The sequence below is a fragment of the Rhyacophila brunnea genome, unplaced genomic scaffold, assembly GCF_057557595.1.
Source record: "Rhyacophila brunnea isolate RB1 unplaced genomic scaffold, BYU_Rbru_1.0 scaffold_12, whole genome shotgun sequence".
NCBI classification, from domain to species: Eukaryota; Metazoa; Arthropoda; class Insecta; order Trichoptera; family Rhyacophilidae; genus Rhyacophila; species Rhyacophila brunnea.
This window is the reverse complement of record NW_028232774.1, coordinates 43,846,725-43,861,355: the sequence shown is the minus strand read 5'-3', so window position 1 is coordinate 43,861,355 and position 14,631 is coordinate 43,846,725. Positions and strand designations below refer to the sequence as shown.

Genomic DNA, 14,631 nt, shown 5'->3' with positions numbered 1-14,631 from the left:
ATGATTGCAGTATAATACTGTGGCGTAAAGGTAGTACGTTCGGCTGATAACAGAAAAATCGATGTTTCGAATCCAATCGAGTGCGTTTTTTTCGAGTGAAAAAATAAATTGTGTGTTACAATGTCACACGCAAAAAATACGCTTTGATCTGATTTCCCAAACGCACCAAAAGAAGTATAACTTATCATGTTATAGTGATATTAATTTTAGTTTACCGTTTTTTATATTTCTGTCATCTTTTACCTCTTTAAAGAAAAGGTAGTGTGAATGCAGCAAGTTAAATTAAAATTAATTTCTCAATTAATTCAGTATGACTACGGTACGTGGATAACTTTTGGGCGATTTACATCATACCACAAGAGACAAAACGGAGTTTCAGTGATCCACCGCGATAGATTAACGAGATTCTCGTAATATACATCCATATGCATGTATATAGTATTATATGCCATGACTGACTTTTACGATCTAACTATTATCTTTAATGCATCTGGCTCAAGTTGTATTCAGAATGATATCTTTGAGTTGGGCTGAATTGTTTAAGCCCAAAAACAGGAAGCATTCATTTATATATTATGTACTTACATATTTCTCATTTCTACAACAAATAATAAGTTTTGTAGCTTTTTACCAATGCTGTTTAAATTTTTGTAGTCAAACTCTATAAATATGTGTTCAATAAACTATCGTAGTATTCAACTAGGTACCTACGTAACATAATAAATAAAAGTTGCAAAATCAAAATGCATGCCTGCTTTTTTAGTGACACAATTGTACACGTACATTGCACACGTATTCCTCTTATATATTATTATTGTCATTTTGTTTATTGATGAGAGTCACGGAATTCACTGATTATACATCCATTACCTTAGAGTCAGTGTTTCCCAAATTTTTGACATCCATGTACTCCTTCAACAATTTTCGTAACACTGAGTACCCATCGTCAATAAAAAAATGTATATACTTTAATAACAATCAAAATATAATTATTTTTTTCCTTTTTAGTACCAACATAAACAAAATAATAATAAACGAAAAATAAAATTTGCTCATAGTAAAATTAAAATAAATAAAAGTTATATTATAAATAACATTCATTATAATTAATCAAGAGAAGGATGAAATTGTTTATGTAGAGACAGATCATCATAATTTGATTCTCTGGTTGTTAATTTTAATCTGAGATGTTACTCTCTGTTACTTTTTTTGACTTAATGTCTAATGCTGAAAAAGCAACTTCACATAGATACGAAGTTGGAAAAAACGAGATGTAATTCACGACTTTCTCTGTCAAAACTGGATACACATGTTGCATTTGCAACCAGAATGATGTTAAAGTACACTCTTTATATTTATTTATCAAGAATTCGTCTGAAGTCAATTCTGTAGGTAAGGGAGTGTGATGATGGGTAGGTTACGAATGAACAGAAGGGCTTTGATGCGTGATAAAGTAGTCCAAATTTATTATCCCTTACCAAACAAAAATACAAGTTTAATTACAGATCGTACAACGAGAAGTTTACAAATAATATTTACGAAGATTGTGTTTGCAATGAAAATTATTTAACGTCGAAACGAGAAGCGTGTAATTAGTTTGAACGATTTGAAGGTACTAGCTACTATTGTATTGCGACATTGGTTCTTATAGCAAAAGTAGACAAAGGAATATCAGAAACGGCGTGGGTTGACTGACCGTTGTTGTTCCCACACCGTGGATTATTTCTTAAAAATTTGTCTGCTAAATTTGACTATGACACAAATGTTATCAATTAAATAATGGATTTCTCACTACAATGTAGCAGAAATGCACCATTTACTTGTTAATTCTTGTAATACAACAGATGAAACCTGACACATAAGCATTCCTTCGGACTGCGGGAAATGCTTATGCGTCGGTTCGCACGAACGAGTTTACTGATCGTAAAAAATTATATTGCTGTAAATTTTGGTTTGAAATCACTTTAAGATTAGTTATATGATGTACATATTTCTAGGTTTTTTAACTATGACTTAAATGCTATTGACACGTTGCACGTTGTCTGCGGAATCTCCTTCCACCCTCAATTCCAAGAATTGTTCTTCTTCCGCATGCGATAAAACTTATAGCATGAATGTTGTATTGATGTCGTATTCATGCTTGTTGCACCAGGCGCAGCTAAAGCCTGGTGCGGGGCGTACCCCCACCAAACTCTTCCCGTACCCCAGGGGTACGCGTACCACACTTTGGGAAACACTGCCTTAGACGATACTCCACGACTCTTTTCTGCACTCCAAAGTTCTGAGAATCATTGCTAGAGAGAAGCCAGTGGAATTCGGTCGCTACGTAACAGTTAGTCGAGATCTTCCTAATGTTCTCTTCATTTTTGCTTTGAATACTAATATATTTAGATTGTCGCAAACCCTATCGATAACATGTTAAAATAATTGGAGATTGTTAATACTGTATTAACAATATTATCAACATCTTTAATTTTTTTTACTGAGATGTCTTTAATTTATGTTGTATGGATGTATCAATGACTTTACCTGATTTACTTTTCTTAAGTATGCTAAAACATTATGTCTACTGAAGTTAACAATTAGAAGAGATCGTATTTCAGCCAGATATAATATTAGCTCTATTAGTCTTGTCAGTATCGATATCTAGATCTTCAACTATGTTTTTTCCTTTAATAATATATTATACATATAAATATATAATTATAGGTACTAGTTATTATACTAAATATTTTCATGTAATATTTTGATCTCCCTAAACTTGTAATTTATGCTACTCTTATGTGTAGATAAATAAATAAATGACAATTGTCAGCTCATGCAAAAAAAAAAACAATTGTCAAAGCAATTTATAAAAGGATTTTATGTTATATTGTTGTACATATAATATGTTCAATGAAATATTGAAGAACATTATGAAAAAAATCAGTAAGTGAGATTAATTGAACCTTTTAGAAAAAAAATATTGAGCAGTTTTATGGCCAATATGTTGCCTCCATTTACTAAATTAACTGAAACAAGAATAACTAAGTATCGAAAATGGAAAATAATAGGAAAACGTTTCTCATCATAATTATCAAAACATGCCGCATTACTTAACGAAATATCTCATTTATATATTGTGTCTCAGATAACGTACACCTAAAGCGACATACTTACTTAAGCAAGGATTTGTACATGTTGCCTATTTACAGTTGTGTTCCGCAAGCTATATGATAGTAATTTGTTACGACAACAAAAAGTGTTATCTGACACTACTGCGTACAAGCATAGTTAAGAACCTTCTGTTTAGTTCAACATATTTCCGTTGAAATTTATATGTATTTGACAGACGGAAAAATATTTATTTCACAGTAGGTATACACAGAAAATTTTTATTTAATTTAAAAAAAAACGTGAAAGTGAAAAAAATATACTTTCTGTATAAACAAAAAAAATCGGTGCGTGTACTTATGTATGTCCGATAGAAGTTATACATCTTTGGCGTAAGAAAACAAAAACAAAGCTCGTGAAAAACTAGATTATTTGACTAGCTCTTAATTATCTTGTTAAATTACACACTCAAGAACAACTTATTGGAATGCCGTTGGCTTATTTCTATACACTTTAACCTTTATTACTAAATTATACAATGGTTTCTCGTTGTTTTTATTTTTAAAGTACTAACTGTCACTCTGACGTTTAATCGTTTGTTTACGTAAGGAATTGCAAATGACCGACAGTAATAAATTCGCTGCCTAGGCAACGGAACAATTCTAAACTATAAAATTACTATACTTTATATTCGTCACGATTGCAGTATCATATTGTGGCGTAAAGGTAGTGCGTTCGGCTGATAACCGAACAATCGGTGGTTCGAATCCAATCAAGTGCGTTTTTTTTCATGTGAAAAAATAAATTATGTCACACACGCCAAAAATACACTTTGACTTGATTTCCCAAACGCACCAAGAGACGTATAACTTCAAAAATCAAATTATTTTCGTTGGTTTTTATTAATTAGAATAAAATAAATAAATGCTATCGACTGACTCACTTCGACTCAAAGTGATCAGTAATGTTGTAAAAATAAACTCTTTTCTTGTATTTCCTCTGTATTTTTTACAATAAATACAATGGTCGTTGTCTAAAAGCACCACTATATAACTTTTCAGCAATCTTTAAATTTGCCATTTGAATAGGATTAAGTTATTTAAGACCCGTAACGTCTTTCACTTGGTTGCACCATCGAGAAGAAATCTTCCTTGTCAGCGTCGAATATCATTGTTTCTACTGATATTAAAGCTCTCTAAATCGTCAGATGTTTTATTGTAATATTCCCATAGAAACAATGTGAAAGAAATGACTTTCCTACCTAAAATTTGACGGCTGATAATTAAAAAATATGATGTTAAAATTCTAATAACTAACTCAATTCAGAATGAATAAAATACCTGAGGAAATCACCATCTTTGCTCTGAAGCAAATGTAGACCTTCGCGGAGTGGAGGTTATATTGAAAGATTTTTTTAAATGACATTTTTCTAATAACACTGAATCCTTGTACCAAATCTTGAATTAAAAGCACATTAAAAAAACAACATGCTTATTGTGGTCCAGCCGCGGGACCAAATCTGCTTATTTCAATCTGGCGGCTACAAGTTCGATTCTCGCTGAGGTCACAGGATATTTACGTGATTTCACTATAGGTACTACTGTTATTGGACATCATCGCCTATTGCAGTGCTAAAAATAATATTTTTTTAAATCTTTTTTACCATGCATTGCCACCATGAATTGATATTTAATACAATTAAAGAGATTTTAATATATAATATTAAATGTAGATACACAATAATGTCACTTTATGGGAATTATTCTAAACGTATATTGACCTACTTAAAACGAACGTATAAATAAAATTATGGAGTTTAAGTGTATTATTTGAAAAGATTACATAATATTATATTCCCGGACATCGTGTAATTTTACAGGAATATCTGTTTTCAAAACAAACAAAAAACCTGTGAACCACAGATATGTCAACACCGCTGTCAATCTATAAAAACATCCTTCGCGGTAATATAATATGAAGTATTTACATAAGAAAAACATTTCGAATAATATGAAACATTATTCGTTGAGTTTATTCCATAAGACTTTACCGAAGGGATCACGTTGCTCGAATGGATCCTACGAGGCTGGCGTGAATTACGATGACGATCTTACCTACTTGACAGGAAAAAGCTACCTGGACAACTCCCGAAAAGGTGGGGAAAATACCGAATAGCCCGATATTGCTATGTAACAGATCAGATAGGTAAAATTAATAACTGGAAAATAGGATAAAAGTATTCAGAACAGTAAAACAGATTCAATGCGCCAGATCATGAATTTTGATGTTCAAATTTGAAGTTTATCGCTTAGAAACTTATGGGTGAATTTAAATATTTTATGTGATAATCTATAAAATTGATACAGATAAAACTGTAAAGATGATGTTATTTGAGTACATATTGTAATCTTGTTATACTACTGAGAAGTTGCAAATAACCTTTTTTGAGACCGTTCATTTTGGATACATAGAATATTTCACATACGCTGGCCTAATGCGCAGGGTGGTTGACTTTGTATAAATATACAGCCATGGGTCAAGGGTTAAACCCTGCAATTAGTTAAAAAATCGTCTTATTTTTACATTGTGTATTTTATCCAATGCAAGTTCATAATAAATAAATAAATAAGATTAACGATTAGCAATTATCTGTTCCAAAATTTTATATTTATAGAGACCTTTCCTTAGAATCGAACATGGTAATTTACCTTTTCATACCTTAATAAGTGAGAATCTGGCCGCCCAGTTATCTCCATAGCCCGCTCCAACCCTCTGTAAATTTCTTTGTATTATACTGTAGAATGTAGATTGATAATAGCATCAAGCAAAAACAAAAAAAAAACTATCAATTTAAAGTGAAATTTTGAAAAATGTAATTTCGTAAAATCATTACTATTGTGAAATGGAAATATACTTAATAAATATTATTTTATATTCAATTATGTGCGGCAATACGAATATTGTTATAAGTTTAAAGCAAAAAAACAGTGTGTACATTATTAGTAATTGACTTGCTTCCCTTTATCACGGTCCAGTCTCGGAGCATAACGCACTCATGATAAAACAACATGTTTATCGGTGAAACGCTATATCCTCCGCCCTTGGATATACTTGACCAGTGTTTTTTTAACTGGTGGTCCGCATATTTTTTCTGGCGATTCGAAAATTTTTGGCGTCCAAATACATCTAGAAATTCTAATAAAATCTTCAAAGCCCGTACATGTCTTGTGCAAGTGTTTGTGCATTGTGTTTTGTTCTTAAAATATATTATTGGTTATACATGACAAAATCAACCGCGATCAGACGATGTTATATGTTACCATATAAATAATATTTATTTCTGCTTTAGTAGTCCATTTCTCATATTTTCAGTGGTCCGAAGAAAAGGTTAAAAAGGTTAAAAAATACTGCACTAGACTATGCCATGACAATTTCGCAAGTCTATCCGAATATGATTAATGAAATTCATATTCTTTTTGTGCGATTCACTATCAAAGTCAGTAATCGTCAGGACAATCTCCATGTAAACAGTATGATGGAGCTGCTGTAAGATTTTAATTTACGTATACGTAGCATATATCTTTACTACGCATACCGTTGAACTTTTTAGATGAAAAGTTTTATCCTCTCGTAATGTATGTAAGGCACTATAATATTCTAATTTTGATTCTAAGCATAACTTTTTAGTTCAGTGTTATTCGGTTTGAGGATATTTAAATTAAGGATTCATCTATAATACAGAGATATCTTAATCTCCTCAACTTTTCTTTCACCCTGTCACGATCCAGCATTGGGGTATAGAATAAGCACAAGTTCGCGCCATTTCCCTCGGTCCATAGCCAACTCTTGCGCCTCCCGCCATGTCAGACCTGCAGCGCGTAGGTCGTTTTTATAGCACCGCTGCTGAGTTAGGGAGGGCCAGCCACGGCGACGGAACCCTTGAAGCTGTGCCACAAGGGTACGAAGTGTCACATTCTTTGGCGGCACACATGTCCCAGCCACGTAAAGCGTCTCTTCGTGATTATCTCAATCACCGAAGGCTGCTGTGTCCGCTCACGAGCTCGGGTGTTTGTAACGCGGTCGTACCAATATACCCCTCAATTAATATTGTGTTAAAATATCTTAAAAATAATCAATACCTACAAATACGATATTTTATTATTACACGTATATGGAAAGGTAGAGAACAAAATTTTTTACGAAAGGTATTCTGAATTTAACTGGTAATACCAGACCGAAGTAAAGTTAATATCACCCATCGGTCACATTAGAGGTCACTTTTATTTTGGTTCTTGGAACTAGCAATCCATTTTACTTTACTTTGCCTTCAACTTATCACATTATTTTACGTCCATAAATTTACATATTATTTTATATCATTCTAAATGTTGTGAGATTATAGGAGAATAAAATTTATGAAACTTAAACCTATGTTTTGACTTGATATCATTATCTCCTATATTTTAAAATAAATACGTTTATTGAATAAAACCATTATAAGTGATAATATTTCTAATAATTTAAAAACTGTAAAAGTACCAAAGGAAATACGCACCCCAATATTCGTTTACTGCGGAAAAATAACGAAAGAAGTATTTCGAACGAAATAATTTATTCTTGAGAAACAAAAGCTCTTCATTCTCTAACAAACGCCATTCAATTATTCACGTGAATTTAAATTTTAACTGAATAAATTATTGCCGATACTGAAAATATCGGAACGACTTCATTTGCAATGGGAGCGAGATGTATTGATTTTTGGCAACGCTGAAAGTATTCTATCTTTGTTCGCAGAAAGAAAATGTTGCTTTGCTGACAGTATGTCTTCTTTCCGGTTCAAGAGAGCTCTTTTTATTCTGGAAAATCCATACATTTACTACACAACCTTTAACCTATACGAGACACAATAGTCTGGATTAATATCAAAACTATTATAAATGACACTAAAATCTACTTTTCATATCAAACTGGTATTTTAGTTATAAAGTGATTTGCAATTTGCTTTGACCTGAGATCATTAAATTTGAGAGATGCACTTTATCCATTGGCTCCATGAATGGCCATCCATGAATGGCTCTCCACCTTGTCTCCAGTCTTATCAGACGCAGTATTATAAAATTGTTGCTTATTTTCTCTGCCCATTTATTGATATTTCAATCCCTGCAGCTTATTGCCAACATGAAATTTCCACGCAGTGTTATGTTATGTGTAATGCTATTACTTTGAATACGATGGTTATGGGTTCAAATTCCCATTAAATGAAACTTATTTAATATTTTTTGTAGTAACAGTTATTTTATTGATATACCTATTAAATAAAATTATGTATAATATTATTATTATACGTATTTTTTATATACATCATAATAGTCACTACCAAGAGATAAATGTTATAATTTTTAAAATAAATATTTTTGGTTATTTTTTTATCAAATTTTTATACTTAAAAACGTCTAGTTATGTATCACTATCATTATAATCAGCCTAAATTTATTCATTGCTCGATGAAAACTTCTCCAAGCTGATTCCATTTATCTTGGTAATATGTTTTGCGTTGCCACGTACTTCCGCAGAACGTTATCAATTCATCGATCCAGCGGTCTCTAGGTCTACCTTGTGGACGTTTTATACTTTATGGGTTCCAATGGATAACTATATTATTTGTCCAATGATTGTCCCTTATAAAACTAAAACTTACTTTTTAAGACTAAAAATATATGACTACGTAACTAATCAAAATAAAATATAATTCATAATACTTATGTATTCCATAATAATTATATTGTTTATTTCTATAATCAGGATCGTTTCATTTGCTTCAATGAGGCATTATAATGGAAAAATACTAATATTTGAAATCTACAAAATAAAAGGGACATAAAGAGCACACGCTTAATTTTGTTAGTTATTTTATTTTTCTTTTTTGTATTATTTCCACAATATTGAAACGCTTTAATATGAATCTGTTATTAAAAATCTATTTCGAAGTTGCGAAAACACGCGTACACTTAATACTTTCCTGAAATGACAAAAGGATTACTTAATCATGATACGAAACTACAATATATTATTGTGAAAGTAAAATGCTTATACACTGTACAGAATACAGCTTGATTTCTTTGTCTCGGCAAATCTCATACAATATTATATTATATTTTATTTGTTCACTTCGGCGCTTCAAGTCTCGTAGGGGTATTTCGCTTTGAGACGTAATACTTTCGAAGAATCATTTTGTCGAATCGTTCTATACTTGTGCGTAGCAAATAATAATAAAACAGATTAAAAGAAGCAGGCTTTATCGCAGCAGTGACCTTGACCCGGGTAAAAAACACATTACAAAAACATTTTACTGATAAGGGTTTTTTATATTCTTTTCAAAGATGTGTCAAAATTGTTCTTTTATTGGATTTTACTCAAAAGACATAACGTGTCGTTCGTGATTTAATGCAGTTTATGCTCTAATAGGTTGCTTGATCTTTACTCAGAGACTTCTTTTATTTGAGTGAAATTCAAATATGATTTTTGAAAATATAAAAAAAACAGTAAAATTTTATAAACACAACACTTTGTGAATCATGACACTCTTTTTTTTAAATTATCATCTATCCAAGATTTATTCTAAACTATCCTAAACGCCAATTTTTCGAAATACATTTTTTTACATCAATCGTTTCTCTATGAAATTTCCAACTTTTCTCTATAAACCTAAATGCGTAGGATTATATTGAATTTAAGAAGCAATTATTTTCATGCCACTTCTTAAGTATCCAAATTTACATTATTTACCAATGTATTAATTTTTTCATAAACTTGAAATTGGAAAAAAATCCCCAAATTTAATTGTAATTTGAAAAACATTTTTTTTTTAATATTTCGATATTACATAACTAAAATCTAATTAAATATAGGTTCGTAATTTATAAATTTCGCTTTCCTGTACATTTTATGGTTTGGCATTAAAGATAGTTCAGAATGTATTATGTCGATTCAAAATCAAGACCGAAAAATACAAACAAGATACATATTATAATTTTACATAAATTAGTGCATATTTATATTATTCAATCCACACTTACGATTACAGTTACCATTTTTCACATTATAAAAAAAAATATTTTGTGAAAAATAGTTTTGTCCCCTTACCCAACATATTATTAGGTAGCTTCATGTTTTGAAATAGATTGAAAAATTATACACACCTATAATATACCTATGTATTCGAAAGTAGACATTCTGTCCACTACTCTACCATACTCACGGTGATATACGGACCGATATACATTTACATTTTAAAAATTTGTCAGTTGTAGGTTTTCAGTCGATCCGAATAACGTGCAACAATACCTAAATATAGTATAGAATATTATATAAATATATCTTTTGTTGTGTTAACTGTCAATTCACGGTGGAAATGCTTTGTATTATATTTAAATACGTGGCGAGTACATGTGAGATAAGTGAAACCTTTGTGACTACCTATAGTAAAATTTGTTGTATTTATAGGTACTAATTGTTCTAATTTAATTAGTATTTTTTCAAAATATAATAATTCACTAAAAAAATACATGAATCTCGTGTTTGGTACTTATGTATGTTATTTTCATTCACAAATGTGTAGGTACATGTATGAAATAACACGTTTAAGATCTGTACTATAATACACAATGGTAATGTAATTTTAATCAATTCTACAGGCTATTTTTTTAAAGTAAATAACTATTTTAGCTGTAACCTCATTATTGAATCTAAAAAACAAACAACTTGTCTACGCCTAAGTATAATACTCATTGAATGAGACGGATGATCACTCTCCCTTGTCCTGGAACTATTCAAGAATAATACCTACTTACTAAAACAATTAATTTACCTTCCTACAGGTAAAAGCACATAATACTCTATTCAAGACTAATACCTACTTACTTATTAACCGTATTGATTTAAAACAAATCAATTTATTTCCTGTTGGCTATTATATTATTCACGAGAATCTGAGCATATTAATTTGTATTCTTGATAATGAAAACATTCCGTAGAATTTATTATAAACTATAATATTACCATTGTAAAAAATAGAAGGCTACCAAGTTAATAAATTAATTAATATATCATAGTGATTTATAAGTCGTTGAAAATAGTTGTATTGAATAAAGGAAAATCATTTACTTCGATAAAAAAATTCATTCATTCAATGGCCCAAATAGCGCAATTAGAAGCATGCGCGCTTGGCTATTGAGAGGTTTATGGGTCGATCCTGCTCTCTGCCTTTATTTTGTATTTCATTTTTCAAGTAAATTATGAAGGTATTTCGTCAGTGATCAACGGGATTCACTCCAACGGGGATATTTATGCACCGTGTGTACAAAGAAAATACTTAAACATAATATTATTATAATTATTATGTATTCATGCATTCCACACACATATATTATTTATTTTCCATGTAAAGCCCCGTATGAGTGATTGAAAATATTGAGTGAATATTTGTGTAAAATGCTTGTAATAAAACAAAATTATTTTTTTTCAGAACGGATATGGTCACAGTCGTTTGACAGATAAGGAACCATGGTCAACCGCTGTCATGTTGCTGCGTTTGCCCCTCCACAACCGTGGCCTACCAATATTAGGTAACTTACACTTTGTTTATTTTATTAAGTATTTTAATCACATCCAAGAGTTAATCTTAAGCCATACATTTCGTCTGTTCACCAGAGGGGAGAAGGTAATATCAAGGAAGAAAGATTTTATGATTGATTTTGATTCAGTTTTTTTTTACTGATTACGAATTTGATTAATGCCATTCTATTATCTTTAAGCAAATGCCATTACTACAGAAATTTAATTATGAGATGAAATAAAGATTGTTAAGTAAATTATACACAAAAACAGTCATGTTTGTTTCGTTGTATCATCATTAGTTTATTTATTTTTAATACACAGCTTAATGGAGGACCCTTAATATGTAATAAATATGTAATTAAAATATTTTTAATGAATTTTATTTGATTTTCATCTAGGTAGATCTAGAAAATATTACTTGTGGATCACATAATGATCTTTTAATATATATATATTTTATTAGAAAAATATCCCAGTCCAACTTAAAAATCATTACCAATAATAATTACAAACAATAATTCTTTTAATACCCAAATATGTCGAGCTAGGGATTATTACTGCCAATTTATGATATGTTATATTTAATAATACTCTGGTTATAGTAGGTACACATTTTTTATCATTCCAGCAATCATCAAGACAGCCCTACTATTAATGACCATCTGTGTTACTGCTTCACCAGACTGGACCGACTGCCCGCCACCATGCCTGTGCAAATGGACATATGGAAAGAAAAGCGCTCTCTGCTTATCATCCAACCTAACAGCAATCCCATATCTAAACCCAGAACTCCAGGTCTTGGATCTCCAGCAAAATTTCATAACTTATCTCAAAAAAGACGAGTTTTCATCGGTAGGACTTATAAACCTCCAGAGAATATTTCTAAAAAATACAACACTGAAAGAAATACACAGAGATGCTTTCAGGGATCTCAAAATCCTGATAGAAGTAGATCTGTCTCATAACCAAATTGCAGTCATACCAAGAGATACTTTTGCTGGAAATGATAGACTAAAAGTGCTAATATTAAGTTATAATCCTTTAAAGCAACTTTCTAATGAGCAATTCCCTGCTTTACCACATTTACGATCATTAGAATTAGATAATTGTCAAATTAGATCAATCGGTAAAGATGCGTTTATGAGACTGGATCAATTAGAAAAATTGAATTTAGGAAAAAATGACCTTGCAAAGTTATCAGAATCAGTTTTTATGCCTATTTTGAATCTCAAATCACTATCTCTCGAAGGCAATCCATGGAAGTGTGACTGTGCACTGAGAAACTTTCGCAATTGGTATTTGATGAGCAGGCTACATTCAGTTTCTCTTATATGCTCAGAGCCTTTGAGGCTAAAAGATAAACTATGGGAAGATCTACAATCTAATGATTTTGCATGCCACCCTGAAGTTTACGTAACTGACAAAATTGTCAGGGAGCAATCTGGCGAAAACGTTACATTTGGCTGTCATATAAAAGGAGATCCAGAGCCTGAAGTGACATGGATGTTCAGAGGTTTTCCAATTGGTACACCGAATGCAACACACCCAGATCAAATAGTAATCCTAGAAGTAGAAGAAGGACTTGTAGATAAATGGGTTAATATTAGTTTGTTTAATTTGACTAAGTTCGACTCTGGCGAGTATTCTTGCCAAGCTAAAAACTTTTTAGGGAAAGTGAGCAAAAATGTGTCTTTATTTATCCAACACGAAATTGTCGCAGTGACTCTCGGAAAAGCCGACTCTTTGATTCCAATAGTTGGAATAGTTAGTGGTAGTGTTTTTACCGTGGCTCTATCAGTAGTGGGTTTCACTTGTATGTGCTTGATGTGTGGATACCAAAGAAGAAGAAGACGACATAGAAGAAAAGGTAGAATCAAAAATAGCGGAAGTTTTACTGATCAAGACAAGAAACTTCTCGATGTGTCAATTACAACGAGCACAGAGAGACCATCTGGGACTCAAAGCTTAGAAATGTTTGGTAGCTGTCATGGAGATTTAAAAATGCCTGAAAGTTCATCTTCGTTAACGATGGAGATGTGTGAACCAGTGCAGATAACAATCGATAGACATTCCCAAGACTCAAGCGCAGTTATGCCCATGTCTTCTGCGTATCCAACATCGTTTGGAGTTTATCCTCCTCCGATGGACTTCGCATCCAGAATGATTCCAAGCGGAGGTTATGGAAATATATTTATTTCTGTTTCAGTTTCTAAAGACCCATTTCTAGATAGTGAAAGATACCCTGATCTTTTAGAAATACCTTGTAAAGGAAAGGGCGTTGTTAGTGTTAATGCTTCTACTGAGACTCCATATTGTGGGTTGCCTATTTCAACTTATGCGACATTGCCAAGAAGACCTTTAAGAACAATGGAGAGGCAACAGCCCGGTCCAGTTTATGATAAATTGGGAAGAAGAGTTACAATGCAAGGAAGTTCAACGCTGTCATTGCCTGATGCTCAGAATGAAGAAGAAGAAGAAGCTGAAACTATTATAAAAGAACCCCCAATTACCTTAGAAGTTGATGAATATGTATCATTATAACGCGCCTAATTTTAAGAAATAAATAGATCAATAATTTTGTTATTAAGGTATCTTGTGGTAATTGTTTATTTACCATCATTATTATCTCATATATTATGGCAAAATGTATTTTTAAAGTCAATTCAACAAAAACATTTTGATTTATGCTGTTGCCGACATAAAAAAAATAAGGATAAAAAATCCATATTGATCTGAGATTAGAATAAATGTTTTTCGTTTACTTTTTACGATATTAGTATTATGATCAATGATATTTCCAAAATAAAATTGAAATATTTTCCAATTATCATAATTCAAACCAAATCAAGAATGATAATGTATAGGATGATTATTTAAGTTAAATCAAAATCATTATTGGACTCAGAATGCAGTCTGAATACT

At 31.4% G+C, this 14,631-nt stretch overlaps 1 protein-coding gene across 1 annotated transcript in view; it reads left to right on the top strand.

The window, feature by feature from the left end:
• The window catches only part of LOC147078198 (uncharacterized), a 63,779-nt gene extending 49,435 nt beyond the window's left edge, over positions 1-14,344 (top strand). The window contains exons 2-3 of the mRNA XM_085940222.1: positions 11,618-11,717; positions 12,338-14,344. Of these exons, the coding sequence (XP_085796348.1) occupies positions 11,672-11,717; positions 12,338-14,250 (1,959 nt within the window). The 5' untranslated portion in view covers positions 11,618-11,671 and the 3' untranslated portion in view covers positions 14,251-14,344. The remainder of the gene's footprint in view (positions 1-11,617; positions 11,718-12,337) is intronic.
• Positions 14,345-14,631: the final 287 nt, after the last annotated feature.